Genomic DNA, 26,894 nt, shown 5'->3' on the forward strand with positions numbered 1-26,894 from the left:
AAAAACATAAAAGTGATAAAAAAGACCTGACAATGAAACTCAGGAGTAGATTTGGACTTACATGATTATTTTTTAGCAAAGTTAAGTCAGGAATTTGGGAAGAAAAAATAGCTTTTGCAACACTGGGTGGTGAAACTAGTAGATGTGTTTGTACTATATACAGAACAAACAAAAAAAAACAAAAAAAAATAACTCCTTTGTGCCTCACAGCCAGTAAAAATTTAATTCACGATAGATCTTAGACGTAAAATTTAAAAGTAAAGCATTTAAAATTCTATGTAGAAGATTTTATGATCTTTAAATATACAATTAGTTTTTACATGAAATGACATATGTATGAGCCATTAATAAATTATAAATTGAACTTCATTGAAATTAAAATATTTACAAGAGGAAGTACCTGGCTTTGGTTGAATTCCATATTTGAAGCCTTCAATGAAATTCCGTTCATGTTTCTGGGGGTATCCTGAAGTGTGGGTTTGTAGGCTGAGGAGGTTAGAAGGGAGACAAGAAATCTTCCATGGAGTAGTTGTCAGTGAAGTTTGGTCACCAATGAGCACAATGTTGAAGTTGAAAAACTGTGTAACACAGGGTTTTGAAATATTTTTACTAAAGTACAAAATCATTTACTCAGGAATCCTTAGCTTTCAAAGTCTTGAAGAAAACTCTTCAAAAAAAATCTATTTCATCATTTTTTTCTGATATCTAGCTGTTTCAGCTAGCTCTTAAGCCTCTAGAAGCTTCTATGTTCTCATCTAATAGAGCAAATAATAGTTATGTCGAGTTACAAGTATAGAATAAATGATGAATGTAAAACACCAGTAATCTTTTAAAAAAGTTTTACTATTATTTTGCTAAGTAGTTTAATACCAACAGTATCAGGTATATGCAATTGGATTTTCTGAAGTTTTAAAAGTCTGAGGAATCCTAAAATCTATGGATTTGTCTATGCTGGAAATTACCCACCAACTGAATCAGTGTGTGTGGGTGAGGCGGAGCATCAACAACCATGGATTCTCAGAAGGAAGAACAAGTAGAATATAACTTTGCTGCCCTTTGAGTACCATCTTCCTCTGAATATTCCATATATTCTTCACCTTATGATGGATGGATTCTTTAACTCATGTCCAATGTATGGAAAAAGAAGCTTTATTTATTTATTTTTATTTTTCCTTTTCCTCTTCTTTCATTCCTCAACCATCTATGCCCAAAGTGTTACTCTCTGTCAACATTAATTTAGAACTAGTTGTAATCTTGCAGTTCATTGATTTTATTGACCTATTAACTCTCCACTACTTAGAATCTCAGTAATAGACCATGTCTGAAATATGAACATCTGTCTCTGGTTCTCTTTGTCCATCCTCATCTCACATATTCCTAGAAGGTAACATAATACTATTATAGGCTTTGTCATTTCCCTTTCCATTCCTCAGAAAGCTGGAAGAGCACATACCAGGACTGGTCCTGAGCTGTTCTGTCTGGCTAAAGCATTATGGGACCTCCAGGGAACTAGTACCTGAGCCAGATTAACCCACAGGTGGAAGGAACACACACAGGGGCGCCAGAAACCATTACCATGGACAGGGGCTTGGATGCATTTAACCAAAATTGGTTTGGAAATCTCATGAGACAGTAATATAACTTCTTAGAGCTTTCAAAGACATATTAATTCTTGCTTAACATTTAAATTTATATGTTGCTTTTGGTAAATTAATTTTCTTTAGGCAAAGAGTGCTAGGACTTAAGAATGTACATCAATTTTTGAATGAATTTAAAATACTTTTTGATCATTTATTTAGTCTGTGCTCTTATTAAAATGCTGTTGGATAGAAATTCAGATTTCCTAGCCTGCTTCCCTGATGGATGAATGTGTACTCTTCCTTCGTTACTGAAAATTTTAGCAAATATTTGAGGTCCCTTCCTCTTGGAAACCTTTAAACATTTTAAGATCTGTAACTTTTGGGGGGAGTGACAAACTTGGTAAGTTGAATTACTATATAATTTTCTTAAATGTATTATGTATTTTGATGCTGAGATGCATTGCTCAAGTGAGTATCTTGGGGCTGAACATTTCCTGATCTTCACATAAATCCAAACTGTCAATGAGACCTGATGGTCAGTGTATCACTATGTTGCTCTGGTTGTGGAGAGTACCATCACCCGCTGTGCTGGAGTGAGAATGTGCTTTTGTCATTGATTCTATAAATTTCATTCTGAATATTTGAACACCTTAGTAGCATATGATAATTTTTTACTATAAAAAGTTTTATCATACTTAAAACTTACTGAGTATTATATGTAAGCAGAATTTCAATTAAGAATAAAAGTAAACATTAAGAAAATATAAAGTGGGTTGTGAATTTCATTGTTTCTAAGTCTTGTACTTTCTCCATATTCCCACTAAGAAATTACCCAGTTTAGACTGGCTCAGTGGTGTATAACATCCCAGCTACTCATGGGGCTGAGGCAGGGTGATGGCAAGTTTGAGGTCAGCCTGGGGAACCTAGCAAAACCCTGCTTCAAAATTAAAAGTGAAAGTAAATAAATGAATAAATTTTTAATGTGCAACGAGTGTGGTTTTCCTCTCATCCTATCAGTATGTCGGCATTAATGATATACTTTTTCCACCCTGGTATATGCATGGGGCACATCATGGAATACTTTTATCTTTTCAGTTGTATCATCCACACTATAGCCATGAGTCACATAAATTTTCTTGGCAAGAAAAGCTAGGTCTTGGTCCTGATCTTGATTGTCACCAATTTTACTGAACTATCTATATTAAACCTAGATATTATTGTTGATAATAACCCATTTTTTTTTTGAAAAATGCCTGTCTCTGCTTCTCTTTTCTCCTCCTCATTCCCATGTCATATATTCCTGGAAAATAACCTACTACTATACCAAAGGCTTCGTTTTCCTCCCTCTTTCAGAATGCAGATGAACATAAAGCAGGCAGAATTTCCTGAAGTGCCCTGTGTAACCAGTGTCTTGTCTTCTCTAGAGAAACAAAGCTGATCCAGGCAAAAGTAGGTAAAAAGTAAAGTTACAGCCAGTAAATGCTCAGAGTCACCAGGGCATTGCCTCTGATAACCAGAGGCACTTGATGAATATCTGTTTATGCCTCTGGGAATGCATGTTCTTAGAGTTTGCAAAGGTCTATTAATTGTTACATTGTCACAAAGTTTAAATTCTGTTCTTCTGAACCAGAATTTCATCAGGAATAGGTATAAAATTAATCACTCCTAAGACTTAAAATGGCATTTGCTTTTGTGAGAAATTAAAAATACATTTCTTTGTTCTGTGAGGCTTGCATTTCTAAAGACTAATGGATATTTATGGATGAAAACCTACAAAAGATTCTAAGACTGTTAATATTCAGAAGTGCTTTGAGAGAATTAACCTAAACGTGCTTTCAAATCTCTGTATGCTATTAGATTTAGAGACATTGAGAAGAAGTGGCAGGAAAGGAACCTTCCTCATCCAGTCTAACGTTATCCTGACAGAGAATCAGCCCTGATGGTCTGCGAATTACCCATGACACTGCTATGGAGGCTGTACATGTTGTTTAAATGTACTCTATTTAATTTTATTCTTAAGAATATAATTTCTTGAATAATTTCATTGGTGCATTATAATTATACATAAAGACAACATAATTTGTTGACTCTCTTTCCCCAGTAGCTTCCCTTTCCTTCACCTCCTTTCACCTCCTGCACGATCCATTTGCACTACTGATCTCCCATCAGTTACCGTTTTCATTATTTTAATTAGTACATTATCATTGTATATAGAAGCGGGATTCATTGTGTGAATGGACATAGCATAATGTGATAGACTGTGTTTCCAGTACTTTCTCATGCCCTCCACCCACCCTCTCTATCTCCTTTCTCTACTTTATTGAACACCATGATTTCCTTCACAATATAAGGCAATTTGATTACTATAAAAACATATCTAGTTTAAGTTTTTAGTGCATATTATTCACAAGCAGAAAAACAGATGAGAAGGAGAATAGGTGAGACAAAAATCTCATTAAAGTCTTCAAGTTGCAGTGAACTTCATTGAGTCCCAACTTAGTGCTTTACCTGCCTACCCATATTCTGAACAGCCTTGTTTAACTTTGACATCTTCAAACAGGAACAAATAATTCCCAACTTTCAAAAATGTGCTACCTTAAAGTGCACTATAATCATCAGATTCATCTAAGGTAAGTTTACTGCATTTTGTGTTTTGATACCAGTTGTAGCAAATTTGAAGTTATAAGAGCAATTATTTTTATTATCTTGATAGTAAAATCAAGAAGAATGTAGACTTTGTATTCAATTTTACCAAAGAAATCAAGTATAATTTTAAAATGCATGAAAAAAGTTTATGTTAGTGACTAGCAATACACAAACCAAAAAAAAAAAAAAAACCTCACTGTAATTTTAGTTTCAGCAATGGGTTGTTGAAATGGAAATGTCTCCTGATTACCCTCAGTATATCTGTTTTGTTATATGTTATGTGTGCATGGCAATGTCAGAAACTGTTCATACACAACCCAAGATAAAATCAACATGTGATTATTAATCATGTATGAGACTAAGGTGTTTTCATCATGTTTCTGTATTCCTTATTAAAGTTCTGCATTATGTGATACCATCTCAATTTATAGATGCAGAAAATGAAACAAGAAGCTAACAATTATGTCAAGATTCACAAGTGGTATAGAAGGGAAAAAAGTTAATTCTGTTTACTGGGTTCCTTGTCAAATTTTTCTGATGTATAAAAATATCTGATATATTAGGCTGATGCTTAATAAAACTAATGAAAATAATGTTTACACAGTATCTATGCTTATATTGGGTGATTAACTTCTCATAAAATAAGATTACTCTGATTCTAATTTTTACACTAATCCTAGATAACTATTGTAATAATGAAAATAATCTAATTATAAGGATAAAGTCCACTTACTGTATAATCTCTGAATATTAGAAACATATAGGTACCTGGTTATTTTTATATATTCAGATGTTAATAGCTGTAGAATAACTATTTAAATCAAAACACTTCACTATCCTGTTTGTTTTTTATTTCTCCATGCTTGGTTGACAGAATTCTAGCCACATATGAAACAAATGCATAATATTATATTGTCACAATTTATGATGCCAATTAGTTTAAAAATTAAAAAGCTATGATCAAGATATTATTATGGCTTAGGACAGCAGTTCTGGATGATTGTATTCAACATGCCTTTTCCCTCTGCTAACAGCAGTGATAATCAGAGCATGTTCCCTAAATATATAGGATGACATTTTAAGAGGCTTTGTAAGTAAAATATCCATTATAACCACAAAACAAGTCAGAATCTGAATTTAAGAAATGCATATTTTGCTAAGTTGAAGAACAAAAACGTTACACAGAATTGATTAGAATACTAAATAAATAACAAACATAGGAGACTGGGAAGGCATTGGTATGGTGTTAGGGAGGAGGGAAGGAAAGAAAAGGCATTGAGGAATAAAATTGCTCATGCTGTGCTATGTACATGTATGGATGTGCCACAATTAACCCCCATCTTATTTATACATATGGTGTACCAATAAAAGGCAAAAGAATGTTGGGTCACATGCTTATATTAACTTCTAGATACATTCGCATAAATACTCAGAAACACAACTTGGTTGGTGTGGCAACCTGTCATCTTGCATCTTCTTGCAGGCTAAGATGAAGATTCTGAAACATTTCCTCTCACTGCCTCCCTAAATTTCACCCTATTCTGCTTTGGTATCAAGCATGCAAATAGCTTAAGTCAGAATAGCTTGAGAACTAGGATATTGGTCCCATAATATCTACAGGGCAGTATTTTATGATCCAAAGTAATAGTTGAATTCTCTTGATCTGTGCTTCCTTTACTGAAAATCAGGAGTTTGGATACTCTAATTGATGGGAGAATTTGTTTACCAGCCTATTTCTGTAACTATAATCTTTATTCTGTTTCAGGTAAACTACCTATCTATTACTAATATGCCATCTCATTATAATCCCCTTAGTTGTAAGAAAATAAGGAAAATTCTAGTAAATAAATAAAAAAATTAAAGTCCTATTATTATTAACTTTTTAAAATATGTTTTAGTTGTAGTTGGATATTTATTTATTCATTTTTATGTGGTGCTAAGGATCAAACCCAGTGCCTCACATGTGCCAGACAAGTGCTCTACCACTGAGCCACAACCTTACCCAACCCCTGTCATTATTAATTCTTGAGCACAATAAACCTGATAATTATTTTCATTTTGTTATATAATATTGTTATATTATATAAATTATTATTTATATTACATATGAATACATGTACATGCATTGACACATGTGTTATTAAGGCTTATGTAAATATGTTTTATCTGTATAAATATATGTCATAGATTATATAATATAATTTATACAAATATCATATATACATACATATATATGTTTATACATAATGTCATATATATTTATGTATATATATATATATGCACATTTGTATTTAGAAGACTTACAATAATACTAAAGTCATAATGGGAGGAAAATTTAAAAATGGGAAAAGTAAAAGAAAATGGGTGAAATATTTTTTCTTTAGAATAGACTTGTATAGTTGCAAATATTTCTTTTTGCACTGTATGATTCATTTTTAATGCCATACCTATTATCTTTTCATCACTGAAAGTGATTTTAAAGGAACGGATTTTGAATTTGTGAATGACTGCATTTGCTTACATGTATGTAAGTTTGCCATAGCAAATTCACATGTTCTTTCTTTTCAGATACTAACTCACATTTTAGAAGACAAACTGAGATACATGGAAAACCAGAGGAATGTCTCAGAATTTATTCTTTTAGGACTTTCTGATGAACGGAGCATACAAACCTTATGTTTTGTGCTCTTCTTATTCTGTTACATTGCCCTTTTGGCAGGAAACCTTCTGATCCTTATCTCTATTTGGTGCAGCCCTCTATTTCACCAGCCAATGTACTATTTCCTCTGCCATTTGTCTTCTATGGACATCTGCTATACTTCCTGTGTGACACCCAAATTGATTGGTGACCTGCTTGTGAGAAGGAAAACCATTTCCTATGGTAACTGCATGTTGCAAGTCTTTGCCATACATTTTTTTGGAAGCATCGAAGTCTTCATCCTCACAATCATGGCCTTTGATCGCTATGTTGCCATCTGCAGACCTCTTCACTACCTGATTATCATGAGCAAAGCAAGATGTAATCTCCTGGTTCTAGCTGCTTGGGCTGGTGGGGCTGTCCATTCCTTTCCTCAGTTGTTTATAGCAATCCAGCTGCCCTTATGTGGCCCTAATGAAATAGATCACTATTTCTGTGATATTTTTCCTTTGCTAAAAGTTGCCTGCAGTGATACCAGTACTGCTGGTGTCCTTGTGGTTGCTAATTCAGGAATGGTTACCTTAGTGACATTCGTGGTTTTGTTTGTTTCTTATGTCATCATACTGTGCACTTTGAGACATCATTCAGCTGAAGGAAGGCGCAAAGCCCTCTCTACTTGTGGGTCTCATGTCACCGTGATAGTTTTATTTTTTGGACCTTCAATCTTTATCTATCTTAGACCTCCTACCACTTTTCCAGAAGATAAAGTATTTGCACTATTTTACACCATCATTGCTCCTATGTTCAATCCCTTAGTCTATACCTTGAGAAACACAGAGATGAAGAATGCCATGAAAAAAGTCTGGTGTCAAACATCCTAGATAAATTTTCAAGAAATGTATGTAGAATCATGGAGCTAGAACTTGATCTTGGTGATTAATTTATACTGTTGATGTCATTTTATGAATAACACAAGTAGGTTTAGAAGTAAAATATAATGCCTAATCTAATACTAATTCTGTTGTGCAAAAATGAGTCAGAAATGTAGTTATTTTGTGGTTTAATTAGATGGTGTGAGCAGGGTTACATGTGTAAAAGTAATTTAGGATGCAGTAACTGAGCAATGAATTATGACATAAAGAAGAAACCATTAATAATAATTTAACTATAAATTTTAGGATTGTCATATGAGAAATTATACACTATAAGTTAAATAATGAGCTTTAACTTGTGATAGGATTTTTACCTAAAAAGACCTTCAGTGGCATTAGAAATCCATTATACAAGAAATCAATATAATAATAGTATAATAATAAAATTTGGTTTAAAGTGGTTGCTGAGCATCAACTCTGCTGATTAGCATCAGTTAACATTACTAGCAAAGGTAGAAGAAAATTAATGACTCAGAATGTTGGTAACTTACTCATTGCTGTCCTATATTTGAGAGTTTAAAAAAAATCATAAATGAAATGAAGCATAAAACTTCAGAAATTAATAGGACAATAATTAGTCAATAATTAGAAAATAATAAGTGGGTCACTACTTTGAGGTCAGCCTGGGTAATTTAGTGAGAGCTTATCTCAAACTAAAATGTAAAAAGGGATGTTATATATTTCAGTAGTTAAGCACTGAATCAATCTGCAGTGCTGGAAAAAAAGAGAGAGAAAGGGGAGAGAGAAGAAGAAAAAAAGAAGGCAACCATGCAGGAAAGAAGGAAGGGCAAATAAAGAGAGAAAAGATTGAATAACAAGATTATGAGTAGGATTATAACTAAAATGAAGAGTTTTAGAACATGCAAATACAGGAATCACACTCACTTCAGTGATTATATATAGAAAAATAAAGATGTCAGAATGGTTTTAATTTAAGAACTTGGTAATTTACTATTTTGTCAAGTTAGTTGTTTTTTTTTTTAAAGTAAATTTGGCTAAGTCTAAATGTTTGAGGGGAACATTTTAAAAATGACATTTTTGTATGTGTGAAATTGGCATTTTATGGTAAAGGAAAACAACAACACTTCCTTTAAATTGGATTTATAGGTTAAACAATTTATGTGTCTTTCTTGAAGAATAAATATTGATGGGGCTGGGGTTGTGGCTCAGTGGTAGAGCGCTTGCATAGCACATGCAAGTTCCTGGGTTCAATCCTCAGCACCACATAAAAATAAACAAACAAAATAGTAAAACTTAGGAGACATTAAACAGATCAGTGGTTCTCAGAGGTTCAGTGGAGAGAGGGCTGCAAGGGTGGGGCACAGAGGACTTTTAAGGTAGTGAAGCTACTTTGTGTGAGACTTTCATGATGAGGACATGTCCTTTAGTAGGTAAATGAGAAAACAAATATAGTACACTCAAACAATGAAATGTTTTGGGCATTAAAAAAGCAATAAGCAATCATACAGTTGTCAAAACCCAGAGAATAGGGCTGGGCTTGCAGCTCAGTGGTAGAACGCTTGCCTAGCATGTGTGAGGCACTGGGTTCGATTCTCAGCACTGCATATAAATAAGCAAAATAAAGGTCCATTGACAACTAAAAAAAAATATTTTTTAAAAACCCCAGAGAATATACACAATGTGTGAACCCTAAATAAAGTACACTATAGATTTTGTTAGTAACAATGTTAATTTTGGCTTATTTACTTTAATAATTTAATGATGGAAAATGTGAATAATAAAGGACATACATGGGAACTTCCTGGACTTTCTGCTCAATTTTTCCTTAAAGCTGAAACTACTGTTAAAAAATTTTAAAATGTCACGGGAAAAAACATTTTCCACATTTTATGCCACTATATTCTCAAGACATCTGGAGACCCATATTTTCCCTTGCTTCCTAACACCTTGTTTTGTTTTGTTTCTTGAATTGCTTTTTTACTGTATAATTATCTATTGGCAGAATATGCCTTATTTTCCTTTCCCTAAGTCAAGGAGATAATACTTAATGTGGATTTCCTGAAAACTTATGAGGAAGTTGATTGTATGAAATTAAAATATTTCTGAATTTATTACAAATGCAGAGGGGACTGGGTTGAACAATTTACACTTCATAATATCATTCATACAGCCAGGATACGATGGCATGTAACCTTTTCAGATCTCCTTTCAAGTAGCAGCACTGATTTAAGATTCCATATGTCTTTTTATGGCTTAATCGCTTATTGCTGTTTTAAAAATGCCAAAAATGTTTCATTGTTTGAATGCACTATATATATATAATCACATCTTGATTTCTTCTGATTATTAGCAATTATAAATAAAGCTTCCACAAAGATTTCTGTGCAGGTTTTTAATGTGGACATAAATTTTCAACTCATTTTGTTAATACCTGGGAGTGTGATTGTTGGATTATATGGTAAGTCCATGTTTATCTCTGGAACAAACTGTAAACTGTTTGCCAAAGTGATTGGATGAGGAACACATTTTAAAATACTTTGGGAAGCAGCAAAGAGGCATGTTATGAATTCATCCCATCATTCACATGTTGCATGATAGTAAAGATAAATTAGGTAATAGAAAAGATAAACAAATAAATAAATAAACAAACAAAATAAAGATATTATGTACAACTAAAGAATAAATATTAAAAAATAAATATTGAAAATTTCCCCAGTAAAATAGTAGATGAATCAAGGTAAAATACTCAAGATGAATCTAGTTGAAATTAAAAGCAATTGATACTTTCTGTTCCCATTATCAAAGGGCACTCAGATTAATTCCAGACAAACTCTGGGGAGAGTAAAGTGTTTTATAGTACAAAACTGTGTTTCAACATTTACCCCTTCTTTACTATTTCAATTTGACTAAATTAACTTTGTAATTTTTTAAATATTAAATCTTTAAGTAAAAAATTCAAAATAATAAGATTGATAACATGTGAAACTGGAGAAATAGAAATGCTTAGGAAATAAAGCAGCTCCATGCTTTAGACACAGGAAAAATTACTCATACACAGAATTAAATTTTATTCCAAAACAACACAATTTGTCCTATGGTCATTTCTGGGATTGCTCTGTACACACAGTAGCTTTGAATCCTTCTTGATCCCTGAATGAGGAATTTAGTGTTGGACACTACTTTCACTTGCTTCAAGTCCTGAACTTCTAAATTCTTTATTCAGTTAGAATATACAAGCATCTCAACTGAGCAAAGGAACTTACAGGTAGATTTTAAACAGTTCCTAGTCCTTAGCCCTGTCCAGCCACTCAAAAGCAGATCCTACATGAACTAGCAGTTTAATTTCTTCTGAACTCAAACTATGGGCACCTCACTTTTGCATCTTTGATCCTAATGCCCCCTCCTCTCCCATCTAGCCTCCTCCTGTTTTCTTAATCAGATTCTGCCTAACTTACTATGTACAATTCAAATTTCCTGACACTTAGGAATCCTTTCCTAATGTAACCATTTTTCATCTTTCTTTCCCTTTGTTAGTGCATTACAGTTTTAGACAATATTGGGGTCCATTTCAGTGTACAAACATGAAAAATAATTTGTTCCACTTTAGTGCATTAAACTTTCTCTTTCCTTCAACTCCTTCCTACTGCTGTTCTCTTTCCTCTACTCTAGTGGTATTCTACTTACTTTTAGATTTTTTTAATTAGTGCTTTATAGATGGACATCAAGGTGAAATACACTGAGGTCTATTCATATTTGAACATAGCATAATTTGGTCCATTTCATTCTGCAGGTTTCCTCTTTTCCCATCCTCCTTCCTCCCCATCTATCTCCCTTCTCTACTCCCCTAGTCTTTCTTTCATGGGATTCTCCCCCATCTCTCTTTGCTCCCTTAGTTTGGTTAATTCCCACATACAAGAGAAAAATATTGACTCTTCTCTTTTTGAGTCTGGCTTATTTTACTGAACATGATATTCTAAAAGCCCATCTATTTACCAGCAAATGGCATAATTTCATTCTTCCTTATGGCTGAGTAAAACTCCAATGTGTAATTATACAATATTTTTTTCCATTCATTTATTATTGGGCATCTAGGCTGGTTCCATAACTTGGCTACTGTGAGTTGTGTTGTTACAAACCTCAATGTGCCTTTATCACTATAGTATGTTGATTTTAACTTTGGGGGGGTGAACATCTATTGTTTGAACATAGAAGCATGGTGTTATTTATTGTACAATCTTCTTTCATGTAAGTTAGAATATATTATTTGTAAAAATACCTTTACTCTGTGTTTCTCTCATCTCACAATAATTTGGGATTTCCTTGGACAAAATAATAAACAAGAAGAATTTTAATAAGAAAGGGTACACACACAACACTGAATATATATGCAAAATTTAAAGTTACAAAAATCAAAAATATGAAAATAAAAAGACTAAAAATAAGAAATTATCAAAAGTTTGAATCAAAATATCATTGCCTCTGATTTTAAAGATATTGTTGTGAATTTATTTGTGTTATTTTATTTTGGAAATATTGAGGTTTATTGAAAAAATACATAGACAACATTTATTTTCTTTGTGAGACTGATTGTATATTATATATTTAAGATATTTTATCATAGATTAAATGAGGTCAATTTTAATTGAAGAGTTTATGAAGAATTTTAAAAGTCTTGGAATCATTTTGGATTTATAGAAAATTTGCAAGAATATATAGTTTCTTTGTAAAATACAGTTTTACTCATTATTTTTCTTTCTTCTTTACTTTTTAAAAATTTCTTTTATTTTTAGTTATAAATGACTATACAATGTATTTCGGCAGAATATAGATATATACAGTATAACTGATTTTATTTACATTCCTTCTCTTGGAGTCATATGTAACATGGAAGTTACCCTGATCGTGTATACAAACACCAAATTTAGGAAAGTTATGTTCAATTAATTTTGTGTTTACTATTCCTCTCCCCTCTTCTTTCCCTTTATTTCCCTTTGTCTAGTACAGTGGATTCTATTATTCTCTTTCCCAACCTTTCTTGTCTTGGTTTAGCATTCACAAATCATATGTAATATTTGGCCTTTGTTTTGGGGAATTGGCTTATTTCACTTAGCATGATATTTTCCAGTTCCATCCATTAACCAGAAAATGCTATAATTTCATTCTTCCTTGTGGCTGAGTAATAGTCTATTGTGTATATACACTACATTTTTTTTTTATCCCTTCATCTATTGAAGGACACCTAGGTTGTTTACATAGCTTGGCTATTGTGAATTGACCTTCTATAAACATGGATGTGGCCACGTCACTGTAGTGTGCTGTTTTTAAATCCTTTATGTGTACACCAAGGAGTGGGATAACTGGGTCAAATTGTTGTTTTATTCCAAGTTTTCTGAGGAATCTCCATAATGTTTTCCATAGAGGTTGCACCAATCTGCAGTCCCACCATCAATGTATGAAAGTACCTTTCTCCCCACATCCTCGTCAATATTTACTGTTACTTGTATTCTTTAATAATGCCATTCTGTCTGGAGTGATGGAACAGAATAGATATCACAGAGACACATCCACAAAAATACAATTATCTCATCCTAAACAAAGGCACCATAAATGTACACTGGAGAAAAAATAACCTCTTTAACAAATTGTTCTTGGAAAACTGGAAATCCATATTTAATAGAAAGAAATTGAACACTTATATCTCACCCTGAATGAAACTCAATGGTAAGTGAACTATAGATATAGGCCTTAGACCAGAGACACTGCACTTGCTAGAAGAAAAATAGGCTTAACTCTCCAACATGTTAGCTTGGGAACTGCATTCCTCAATATGACTCCTAAAGTGCAAGAAGTAAAACCAAGAGTCAATGAATGGGATGATATCAAACTGAAAAGCTTCTTTATAGCAAAGGGCACCATCAAGAACATGTACTGATATCTTAAAGATTGGGATAAATTCTTCAACATCAGTACGTCAGTATTTTTAAAATAAGTCAAAACCAGTGAAACAGATTATATAAAACAAAGAGCAAAAGGAGCTGAATAACTTATAAAACAATTAGTATGATGACAGGCTTTAAACCAAATATATTTTAATTACCTTCAGTGTGTGTGATCTAAATATATTACCTAAAAGACAATAAGACATGATTAAAAGTAAAGGCATAGAGAAAGATATTGCAAAAAAAAAAAAACACCAAAGAATGCTAAATAAATGTTAATTTTGAACAGAGTACATAATGGAAACATGATCTATTAGAGGTAAAGAGAAAATTATTCAATCATCAAAAGATTTATTTTCTGAGAAATCCTAACTAACCTAAATTACATGTCCTAGTAATGTTATAAAGATATATACCATCCCTTTGCTCAACCTGCTGGTGAGTATATGTTTGTTTGTTTTTGTATTGAATATTGGACTCAGAAGTACCCAACAACTGAGCCATATCCCCAGCTCTATTGTGTATTTTATTTAGAGATAAAATCTCACTGAGTTGTTCAGTGCTTCCCTCTGGCTGAAGCTGGCTTTGAATTCATGATCCTCTTGCCTCAGTCTCCTGAGCCACTGGGATTACAGGCATGCACCAACCACTGTGCCTGGCAAGGTGTTTTCTCGTTTGTTAAATATTTACTATTCTTAGTGAAGCTCATAGAGGAACTTAGAAGTAAATCTAGCTTTCAGCATAAATGTACCCCAAAAAAGGTGTTTTTAAAAATTATATAAAAGTAGGGGGAAATTACTGGAGTTTTAACTGTACTCTTGAGAAACATTTAACTTGAAATGAAAGAAAGTACTACAGGTCTGTAATTTTCTAGAAAACTCACATTAGGCAAGAATACTTGAAGCTCACACAGACACACACTTCTTCCCTAGAGAACATGATAAAATACTGTGTGGGAATTGGTGAGAATCATTTCGTAACTTGGGGACTAGAACTACAGCTTTCTTCTCAGGTTATAAAGATGGGAAAAAGAAACTAAGACTGCATGAACAATACTCCTCAGTCATTGAAAACTATGGTGAATAGGATTTGAACTACATGCTGTAGAAGAGTCTTTTTTTTTTTTTTTTGCAAAGTATTTATAATCCAGTTGTGGAGATGATCAATAACTTCCATATAAATGGATGCTAACTGGTGAGTTGATTACTTTGGTATGCATCAAGTGTTCACTTTCTATGAAGAAGCAAAGCACTGGGAGAAAATAAATGAACCTTTAAAATATAATGTACATCTAGTTTTACTTATATTTGAGCCTGAAAATACTCAAGACTAATTTGGCTCTCTAGAGACTATGATTAACTACTTTTCAAAAATCAAATACTCCTGCTTCAAACTTTTATTTTTCCTTATAGAGTGACCTTCTGTAAATTATTTTGATTCAGTGATGTGACAGTAGTTACAAAACGATATGCATTTTGTATTTGCATATGTATACAAACTATATGTATAAATTGGGAAAAACAGAAAATGAAGGGTCAAAACACTGTGCAAAGATGCCAAGTCAAAAGTCACAGGAAATAATTTACAGGAAATAATTTAAATAGTAAGGGATGATTGTAATTTCAATGAAGAGAGAACAGAAAAGACTAAAAAAAAAAAGAACATTTCTTTCTTTCTTACCATTACTTGAATAAATATGAGATATTTGTTGAAAATATCCTTTCACTTCTGTGTTAAGAAAACATACTTATTTGCATCTCATTTTCAAACAGTATCAGAAATTCTAGAAACTAAGATTAATAAAACATGAAGTTCCAGGAGATGCTGAGTGTCCAGTGGTGGTGGGATATCATATTCTAGAAAAATAAGATCAATATCAGAATGATGCTGTCCAGTTATCGGGGGACCTCAGGTAAAGAGGAACATGCTGTCACAATTCTAAACAGGTAATAGACCTGGACCAAGAAGAATACATCTGGAATTGTGCAAAGCACAACATTTTGGGAAGGATTATTAGAGATTGTTGAAGCTGGTTCCCTCCTATTACAAAGAGGAAACTTATGGGCAAGAATATCAGGTCAAATCCCCACCTGTCTGTGAGAACTGGCCCTCCAATCACGCTTGAGAGAATAAGGGCCTATTATCTCCCAGGGAAGTGTGTGAGCTAGGCATCTGTTATTTCTATAGTTGGCTTCTCTATCTAAGAACCCTGAACTTATTTGGCTTTTTTTTTTTTTTTCAGGGAAATTTGGAGGGCTAGAGTGGAACACTGACTGAAATTCAGGAGGTAGCCTGGCTTTGCCTGGGACTTGGACCTGTATGCATATTTTAAAAGTGGGAGAGGCAGAGGTAATGTCCAATTTATCCTGTTGCTGTACAGTTTGTTTCTTTATGAACTTGTGACAGGACCGATAGTGACATGTGTATGAGCTCAGGCTACAAGGTCAGAAAATTCAAGTTTTAAGACCAGAACACTGGTTGTGTTACTATGTTCACCTGTATAAACCTAAAGTAATTTTTATCTCTTTTATTTTATGATGCATTAATGTTAGCACAATGACATCATCCATGCACTATTTTATTTTTTTAAACATTCTTTTCCATGTATTATTGAGTCTCAGAACAAACCTCTAATTATTCAGTTACATATATTTTCATATATTTAAAATGAATAAAAGTTTTTAAAAGAGAAATTATAAAATTTGCAAACATCAAATCTACAGTTAGTGATTGAGTTAAGTCATGTAACTGGGGATTGTCTCTAAATTATAATGAATTATTATATTTCATAAAACTTGAGCTTATTATATTTTGCCCATAAATTACTCATTGTGGTAGTAAAACATAAAAAAATAGAAAAATTGTCTGGTAGAGAAATTATCACCAGCCTCCACTTTCTGAATGGACATGACTTGATTACTGGAATCAGTGAAGATCAATGAAGACATCTCATGATCAGTGAAGACAGATGAATACAGTAACACTGTCTGGGGACACTTTGAGGTTTACTTTGAGACCAAATTTCATTTAAGAGTCTGTATATGCTTAAGATGGGCCAAGCAGTATATTTCAGATGAGTTTTAGATTACACTGATATGATTTGGTTTATTAAAATGAAAAGGCATACAAATCACTTCTAAGAATAATTCAAATCAGATAATATAACCAATATTTGATTTTTCTTTAAATGAAACAAAATAGCTTTTCTTATTTAATGGAAAATATTGCTGTAGTTCAATTTTGGGCTAGATTAAAACCAATTTCTCTAAAATGTGCCTCTTATCTAAGTATGTTCCTGAAAATTTTATATGTAAATGGATGTATTTTTTTTTGAAATTCAACTTCCATTACAAACCAATTATTCATTGTGTTGGTAACAATATTTACTTTGTACCATGGAGAATTATGGAGAAATTTTACATAGAGTTTAATTAAGAAATTAAATTTAAGATTAGGGTAGGAAAAAGTATACTATAAAAAAGTTATTTTGAGATCATCTGGTAAGAATTAATAGTAAACATTTTAATTTAAAATAGTAGAGACCAAAATTAATGGAACATGGTAATAATTCTGTGTCAATTTTCAGCAACAAGGTCTTTGCTACTACAACAGTGTTAGCTCATAGGATCAAATCCTTTTACTTTGAAATGATTTTTATGGATTGGTGATGATAAGCACACTGCTCAGATATTTTCATTGATTTAGAATTGAAATTTGCCACTTGTGAAAAAAGGAAAATTAAGAGTTTGAGTAACATTCAACTCAAAATGTTTCAACCCTCTTAAATGTTATTGCATATACTCAGAGTAAAATTTATCAAATCATTACTCCCAATATTTCAATAATAATGTGTGTACAAATATTACTATAAATTACAAAGCAGCTTCACATTCCATTATTATTTAAATGTCACAAATATACATATTGCACAAGGCATATAATTATTATTATATCCCCTGTTATTTGTAGTCAAACAGATGAAACTGTTGACATGCAAAGTAAAGGCATATTATGTTATTGTGCTGAAAACAGAGCCTGCCCAATCAATTAGTCTCCCTGTAAACCACAGTTCTGTATGGATTTGTCACTGTCTGGAGAGTTTGTGGGACTAGATAAAATGATTGTATTGGATGAATTCAGAAAAATACATACCCTCCAATCACAAGGTTAAAAGGAATTTGATTTCCAAAATATACTATCCTGCACTGAGGGCAAATTTTAGTATAACATTTCCCAAAGCATAGTCTTTTCAGGGACTTCTTCTTAGGTTTATTTGGTGGTTCATGATATTTTGTTATTCTCCTTGAATTAATTAGCAAATTAAGCTATTCTGTGTTTTAAAATGTCAGCACATAATTTTCAGTAAATCATTGAGAAAACCAATAACAAGGAAACAAATAACAAAAAAATATTTCAAAAGGCTTGCTTCAGCTTCTTAAAGAGAGAGCATTGCGTCTTAAAATATTTTCCTGTAAATTTGCTTAGTTTTTAAGCTAACTAACTGTAAAACAGACTTGAGAAAATGTGTATTCAACTAACAAAACTAGTTAAATTAGTTGGTACATAATGAAAAATTTATTAGTTATGTGATTTATACTTGTTTCCTTAATGCATTTTGAGTCCCAGAAAGTCAGAGCAGCACTTTTTACGGGGATCAATTGACTATTTTATTAAAATTTAGGAGTAGATATGATCAAAAATAAAATAATAATATTGTTTGAACAAAAGCTTTGGTGCTCACTAAGGCAAGAGTTGATCACCATTTGCAGAAGAAGTATCTGAAATCAAGCAGTATGTATTCACAGGGAGTCTTGAGAGCCATTTTAATTGAACACCAGGTTTTTATTCTTTGAGATACAAAAATGAAATAAATTACATCTAGTTAGTGCATCAATTAGAAAATGGCCATCACACTTTTCAGCAAACACTGGTAGATTTAAGCTCACCAATTATGTCATTTCAGGTGATTTGTGTGCCCCATCTAAACTGGACCATGGAAAAAAGCAATAATCTCACAGTATTTATTCTCCTGGGACTTTCCCACAATAAGAACATAGAAGTCCTCTGCTTTGTATTATTTTTACTTTGCTACCTTGCCATTTGGATGGGAAATGTGCTTGTAATGGTTTCTATCACATGCTCACAGCTCATCAGCCAGCCCATGTATTTCTTCCTCAATTATCTCTCGCTCTCTGACCTTTGCTACACATCCACAGTGACCCCTAAATTAATGACTGACTTACTGGCTGAACAGAAGATCATTTCCTATAATAACTGCATGGCACAGCTGTTTACCACCCATTTATTTGGAGGCATCGAGATCTTTATCCTCATGGGAATGGCCTATGACCGCTATGTGGCCATCTGCAAGCCCTTGCATTATGCTGCCATCATGAGCAGACAGAGGTGCAACACGATCATCCTGGTGTGCTGTGCTGGGGGATTTGCACACTCTTCCAGTCAGTTTCTTCTTACCATCTTCTTACCCTTCTGTGGCCCCAATGAGATAGATCATTACTTCTGTGATGTGTATCCTTTGCTGAAATTGGCCTGTTCTAATACACACACAATAGGTCTCTTAGTCATTGCTAACTCAGGGTTAATTGCACTGGTGACTTTTGGTGTCTTGATGTTGTCTTATTTTTGTATATTGTACACCCTAAGGGGATGCTCCAGGGAGGGCCGCAGCAAAGCCCTTTCCACTTGCAGTGCCCACATCACTGTCGTGGTCCTGTTTTTTGCACCCGCATTATTCATCTACCTCAGGCCAGCCACGACATTCCCAGAAGACAAAGTGTTTGCTCTTTTCTACACCATCATCGCTCCTATGTTCAACCCTCTGATCTACACGCTGAGAAACACAGAGATGAAGGATGCTCTGAGGAAAGTTTGGTGTCATCGAACACTTCTGAAAAGAAAGTAAACTTGTGGATCATTTCTGCTTTTCATGACGAAGTACCGAGAGCACAACCATGCGTGAGACCCACTCTTGAAATCCTCCTGTCCTTAGGGCTTGGAGAAAAAAGTGATCAAACAAGGAATATTTCCAATCTGTCATTTAATGATTCTACCCTGATTCATCATCAACAAACTGAGCATTATTTTTATTTATACCCTGTGCAATCTTACTTAATCATTGAATTGTGTTCATAATATGAGAAAGAAACAATTTCTTTAAAATGAAGGATTATATGGTAATATGATAAAAAATTATGCTATTCATGCCTTCAAGTACTGAAAAGCTGAAAAAAATATTACTTTCCTTTTTAAAACTTTTCACTGAAACATAAAAATACAGATAATTTCATATATTACCATTATCGCAAATATACAACTCACAAGTTTTCACACACTGAGCACTATTGAGTAATCAGCATCCAGATTGAGGCAGAAATTATCACTATACTAGAAATCCTTCTCATCCTCTTAATAATAAATAACTTCATGAAATCATGGTCTTCATCTCTAAAATCATTTACTTTTCCTTGTATTTGTAGAATAATAATGATACAAATTATGCATTTACTATTTGTCTTGTCATTATTAGATTTGTGAGAATCATTCCTCAAATTTGTGAAATATCAAATTATTTTCCATAACATGTAGTATCTCATTATATGAATTTAAAATGAGTAATTTTTCTATAATGTTACTGGTAGAATTTGTGTAGTTTCCCCTTTAGTGAAATTATGTATAGTACTGCTTTGAACATTTTGGAACATATCTTGTTAATAATGTGTTTCCTGTCCATTTTTCATTATGCTTTGTATTGTAATTAATACTTAACATTTTAAGAAAGGTATTGTGTATTCATTTGAATACTCTACCATAATATGTTACTGATACAAAATGAAAAATATTAAACTCAAAAAGAGAATATTTATTATTCATGGTAAACTACTAAGATAAGTTAAAAGCTTAGAAATACTGGAAGTCCCTGGCCCTTGTAGGATCTATGTAATGGGATATGGGGAATGCTAATTAGCACAACATGCCTATCAATCATGGGCAAAAAGAAGTAAGCTCTGAAAATAGTAGTTCACACAAGGAGTTAAAAAATAAAGTGTAACTCTCAGGGATGCCTCATTAAGTTATGTTAGCAATATTAATACATTGCTAATCATTGTTGGTAGTTTTATGAAATAAGATCTCCGAAGCAAATGGAGCAGTTTAATATATTAAATTAAGCTGAGTAAATTCTGTATTCATTTTCTCAGAAAATCTACTTCATGGACTCATAGTAGAGCAAAGATCATGTGTTTCTGCCAACAGATTTCCATCACACTCAAACATACCCACATGCATGTGCAAGAACATCATATATAAAATAAGCACTTTCCAGGGGCTTCTATTTCTGGCATAATTTGAATAAGTCTATTCATATAGAAAGCCAAAAATGAAGAAAATATTTAACTTTTTTTCACAACCATACAACTACTCAATTAAAAAATTACTTAAGACAGGAAGAAATATGGTTGGAAACAGCTATATCAGAGTAAAGAATAGAAAGAGTGCATGATTTTCAGTTGGACACAAAGTTTAATATGATCGTATTTATTTTATAAAAATATAATATCATTTTAATAGCATAATATAGTAATATGAACTATCAAATATTACAGGCTATTACAAAGCAAATAAAATAACTTTAGCAAATAAAAAAGAACATTTTTTATTAGAAATGTGAGGGAAAAAACATAGCAGCTGTATCCTAAGAAATAATCAATGGGCTGAAGCTATTTGCCAATAAATTACTCAGAAGACAGAATAGAGAAAAATCTAAATGAAAACAATTAAGATGATATTAAGATACAATGAACTACTTATGCAGAAACCTCCAGCCCAGGACATGATCAGTAGTAGCTCAGTGCACACCCAGGCCCTCCTGATAACCAGATGATGAAAGGGCTTAAGGATGGCCACACAGCAGACCTCCCACAAACTGCTAGCGAATTGCTTGCTGCCTGCTGCTGCCTGAAAGTACACTGTCACAGTACCCACAGGTTTGGTTACATGTGGCCAACACCATGTTAGGACACCGTCCAGGGCCTGGAGATATGTTTATTATTTCTGCTGGGTGTGCTATTGGCCACTATCTGCCTGCCTCTTTACATGGTCACTTCTTGGTGTGAGCACAGCTCTGGTGGTCTCTCTGAAAGTTAAAATGGCATTGAGATCTTAGGACTGCAGCAAGGCAGAGCCTGGAGAAGCTGAAGCCCAGATCTCTCAGATTGCAGCTGGGATTGCATGAGTCTTTCTGGGTTGGACAGACCTATGGGAAACTAGAGAATAGGGGCAATTCCACAGAGGAAACGTAGGTTGGAGAAACTGGGAAAAACTGGTTCGCTCCAGCTCAGTGAGTCTTAAAGTCCATGGAAATATAAGGGGCCAGCTACAATGGGTGGAAAGACTGGAAGAGGGTGTGAGAACATCTTGCTATCAGTTTATCCACCCAAATAGTCTGGCACCCATTGGACTGGAGCTAAGATCAAACTTCAGATAAACCCACCTATCTATGGAGAAGAGAAGCTGAGAAAATTTTTGAAAGTCAATAGAAGCAATTGCTCAAATTTCCACTGATACTTTATTTTATTTTTTTGTTATTTTTTTAAATTTTAATTGTTAATTTTTAATTTTTTTCCCTGACTCTAACACTTCTAAAAATTTTGAAGCAAATATTTTCTGCACATCACTTTATTGAGGAAAGGGATATCTGAATCGTATACTATGGTGTTGTTATGTATTCTTATATTTTTACTTTAAAAAATCTGTCTATATTTTTTCTCTCACCTATCTGTCTCCCTGGATTCTCTTTCTCACTGCTCTCATACTAACATCCAACCTCTATTAATTCCTTCCTTGCTCTTACTATAGACTTTTTCCTCTATCTTCTCCCCTCCTTCACGAACATCACATCTTAAACTATGTCTGTTCCCTCGTTATCCATCATTATAAATGGTAAACTCTTGTAGTAAACTTACTATTATATTGTTAATAATCAAAGATATCATTTTTGTCTCTTGTGAGAAAACTGTAGATGCCTTAATAGGAGCTATTTGGTTTCAGGTTGAATATTGTATCATTGGTTGCTCTTAATACTGGTCTGCTTTTTTAAGGTGAAGTACTGGAAGCCTTTGGGGACACTATAAGACTTCAAAGTAGAAGCTTTACTGCCTAAGATCCATACCGCTAGACTGAAAGACACACACATACAGGAAAATACAATGGAACAAAGCACTTAAAACAAACCAAGAAGTTCCAACAATAGAATTCATAGACAACACAGTAGAAGAAATATCAGAGAAGGAGTTAAGGAAATACATAGTTAGCCTGATCTTTGAAATACAGGATATCAGAAAGAAAACCCAGGAAGTAAAAGATCACTTTAATAAAGAGGCAAAGATTATAAGAAAACAATCAAGCAGAAATCCTCGAAATAAAGAAAACAATAAACCAAATTAAAAATTGAATGGAAAGTATCACCAATAGATAATTTAGAAGACAGAAACTTAGGCAATGAAGACAAAATGTATACTCTTGAAAATAAAATTGAGAACACAGAGAAGATGGTAAGAAACCACGAACAGAACTTCCAAGAAATATGATATAACATGAAAATACCAAATTTAAGGTTTATTGGACTAGAAAAAGGCATGGAGATACAAACCAAAGTATAATCTTTTCAATGACATAATATCAGAAACTTTTTAAAATCTAAAGAATGAAACGAAAATTAACCATAAGAGGCTTACAGGACCCCAAATGTACAAAATTACAGCAGACCCACACCAAGGCATACTATAACAACATTAAGGATAGAATTTTAAAAGTTACAAGACAAAAAATAAATAAATTACATATAGGGGAAAACCAATTCAAGTTTCAGCTGATTTCTCAACCCAAATCCTCAATGCCAGGAGGTACTGGTATAACATATACCAAGCTCTGAAAGAAAATGAATGCAAACAGAGAATTTTACATCCAACAAAATTAAACTTGAGATTTTAAGATGAAATAAAAAACTACCATGATAAACAAAGACCCAACAATATGCTGTCTTCAACAGAATCACCTCGTAGGAAAAGACATTAACAGACTGAAAGTGAAAGTTTGGGAAAAAAAACATTTCACTCACATGAACAGTGTAAACAAGCAGGGGCTTCCATCCTCATATCAGACAAAGTGGACTTCAAATCAGTGTTAGTCAGAAGGGATTAATAAGGATTTTTAATACAGCTTAAGGGAAACATACTTCAACAAGACATAAGGATCATAAATATATATGCCCCAAACAAAGGAGCATCTATATACATCAAAAAAACCTTTCTCAATTTTAAGAATCAAATAGACCACAGCACAATAATATTGGGCTTTAACACACCTCTCTCACCATTAGATACATCTTCCAAACCAAACCAAAACTAAACAAATTATAGAACTAAATAATACAATCAACAACTTAGACTTAATAGACATACATAGAGTATTTCATCTTTCAGTGAGTGAATGCATATTCTTCTATTAGATAATAATGGAATAAAACTAGAAATCAATCATAATTTTAAAAAAAATAGACGAACTCTTACACCTGGAGATGAAATAGCATGATATTGAATAAAAAGTCAACAAATAAATGATCTAACATTACATCTCAAAGCCCTAGAAAAGAAAAAACAAATCAACACCAAAGGCAGTATAAGACAGGAAATAATTAAAATCAGACCTGAAATCAATGAAACTGAACAAAAGAAACAATTCAAAAAATTGACAAAACAAGAAGTTGCTTCTTTGAAAAAATAAAAAGAATTATAAACCCTCAACCATGCCACAAAAAGAAAGAGAGAGAGAACTCAAATTACTAAAATTTGCAATGAAAAAAGGAAATAGCCCAGTGGACACTACTGAAATCCAGAAGATAATTATAAACTATTTTGAAAATTTATACTCCAATAAGATAGGAAATTTTAAACTCATCAACAGATTTGTAGAGACAAATGAACTATACAAAGTGGATCAGGAGGACATACACAATTTCAACAGATGAATTTCAAGCAATGAATTAGAAGGTACCATCAAAAGTCTACCAACCAAGAAAAGCCCAGAACCAGACAGATTCTCAGCCCAGTTCTACAAGACCTTCAGGGAAGAATTAGCACCAATACTCAAATTATTCCACGAGAGAAAAAAGGAGGGAACCCTTGAAAACTTATTATATAGGGCTAGTATCACCCTGATACCAAAACCAGACAAAGACACATCCAGGAAAGAAAACTGCAGACCAATGCAATAAAAACTTCAGATCTCTACAATTAAAGCTTCAAAACACTAAAGAAAGAAATTGAAGAAGACCTTAGAAGATGGAAAGATCTCCCATGCTCTTGGATAGGCAGAATTAATATTCTCAAAATGGCTATACTGGGGCTGGGGTTGTGGCTTAGTGGTAGAATGCTCACCTAGCATACGTGAAGCACTGGGTTCCATCCTCAGCACCACATAAAAAATAAAATAAAGGTATTGTGTTTTCACCTACAACTAAAATTTAAAAAAAATATATTTGGCCGTACTACCAAAATTGTTATACAGAATTAATGGAATTCCTATTAAAATCCAAATGATATTCTTCACACAACTAGAAAAAACAATCATGGAATTAATTTGAAAAATAAGAGACTGAGAATAGCAAAATAAATCATTAGCAAGAAGAGTGGAGCAGGATACATCACAATTACAGACCTAAAATTCTACTATAGAGCAGTAGTAACAAAAATTCCATGGTGTTGGCAACAAAATATAAAGGTAGACCAATGGCACAAAATATAAGATACAGAGAAAATCCTGGATAAATTAGGTTATTTCATACTAGACAAAGACAGAAAAAACATACATTGGAGAAAAGAGAGCTCATTCAATAAACAGAAAACTGGAAATCCACATGTAACAAAATGAAATTAACCTCTTTCTCTCACCCTGCACAAAAATCAACTCTAAGTGAATCAAAGTCTTAGGCACTACAACAGAGACTCTATGCCTAATAGAAGAAAAAGTAAGCTCAAATTGTCATCATGTTGGCTTAGGACCTGATTTCCTTAAAAAGACTCCTAACACACGAGAAGTAAAATTAAGAATCAAGAATTGGGACAAATTCAAACTAAAAAGCTTGTTCTCAGGAAAGGAAACAATCAATAATGTAAGGAAAGCCTACAGAATAGTAGAATTTCTTCATCAAACACACCTCAGATAAAACAAAACCTACAGGCTATTTAAATAACTCAAAAACAGAACAGACACTTCACAGAAGAAGAAAAAAAAATTAGTGAATAAACATATAAAAAAATGTTCATCATCTCTAACAATTAGAGAAATGCAAATCAAAACTACTCTAGGATTTCATCTTGTCCCAGTCAGATTGGCAATTATTAAGAATACAAGCAATAATAATCCACAGCTGTTCTTAGCAGTTCAAATCAGAATAGCCAAACTATGGAACCAACCTTGATGCCCTTCAACAAGATGAATGCATAAAGAAAATGTGGTATATGTACACAATGGAATATTATTCAACATTAAAGAAGAATGAAATTATGGCATTTGCAGGTAAATGGATGGAACTAGAGAATATCATTCTAAGTGAAGTAAGCTAATCGTATAAAACCAAAGTCCAAATGTTTTCTTGGATAAGCACATGTTGATCTATAGTGAGGATGGTTTGAGAAAAATGAAGGAACTTTGGATTGTGCAGAGTTGAGGGAGGGAGGGGAAGATTGGGGCTGTGGAGATAGGAAGGACTGCAGGATGCCACCATGTACAGCCAGAGCCATGAGAAGTTATGCTCCCTTTGTATTCAATGTGTCAAAATACATTCTACTGTCAGGTATAACTAACTAGAACAAAATTTTCTTAGAACAAATTTATAAAAAAGAAAAAAAATGTAGATCATTTAGAGTTTTATCAATAACATATATTTTGATATATTAAGTGTGTACTATTTAATCCACACATTGAACCACATGGACCCAAAGAAAAAACTGTAAAATTATAAAAAAAAAATTGTTTGCCAACTTGCTTTCAGTTAGCATTATGCTTTGAGTTGGCATTATGATCTCATAATTGACTGACTTCTTGTGTTTTTTATTTATTTATTTATTTATTTTTTAATTACAGAAACCTGGAAATTAAAGTTCATTGTTAGTTCTGTAAT

At 33.0% G+C, this 26,894-nt stretch overlaps 2 protein-coding genes across 3 annotated transcripts; both read left to right on the plus strand.

The window, feature by feature from the left end:
* The first annotated feature begins 6,830 nt into the window (after positions 1-6,830).
* Positions 6,831-9,137, plus strand: LOC101964262 (olfactory receptor 4P4). 2 transcript variants are annotated; one of them, XM_013365804.1, is made up of 2 exons: positions 6,831-7,729; positions 9,110-9,137. In XM_013365804.1, exons 1-2 carry the CDS (start codon positions 6,831-6,833, stop codon positions 9,135-9,137), a joined length of 927 nt encoding a protein of 308 aa, XP_013221258.1. The 2 variants fall into 2 exon arrangements, with proteins under 2 accessions (XP_013221258.1, XP_005341604.1); XM_005341547.1 differs by lacking the exon at positions 9,110-9,137 and having other exon boundaries at positions 6,831-7,745.
* Positions 9,138-18,689: 9,552 nt separating this feature from the next.
* Positions 18,690-19,619, plus strand: LOC101963981 (olfactory receptor 4P4). The gene has a single exon (XM_005341546.1). It carries the CDS (start codon positions 18,690-18,692, stop codon positions 19,617-19,619), a length of 930 nt encoding a protein of 309 aa, XP_005341603.1.
* Positions 19,620-26,894: the final 7,275 nt, after the last annotated feature.

This window comes from Ictidomys tridecemlineatus, chromosome 4 (assembly GCF_052094955.1).
Source record: "Ictidomys tridecemlineatus isolate mIctTri1 chromosome 4, mIctTri1.hap1, whole genome shotgun sequence".
NCBI lineage: Eukaryota > Metazoa > Chordata > Mammalia > Rodentia > Sciuridae > Ictidomys > Ictidomys tridecemlineatus.

Excerpts from the sequence above, each read along its gene's own strand:
- LOC101963981 (XM_005341546.1), top strand. The coding sequence starts at position 18,690 with ATGGAAAAAAGCAATAATCTCACAGTATTTATTCTCCTGGGACTTTCC.
- LOC101964262 (XM_013365804.1), top strand. The coding sequence starts at position 6,831 with ATGGAAAACCAGAGGAATGTCTCAGAATTTATTCTTTTAGGACTTTCT. Across the intron at positions 7,730-9,109 it reads AATGCCATGAAAAAAGTCTG|GGTGGGGCACAGAGGACTTT; the intron begins GTGTCAAACATC and ends GAGGGCTGCAAG.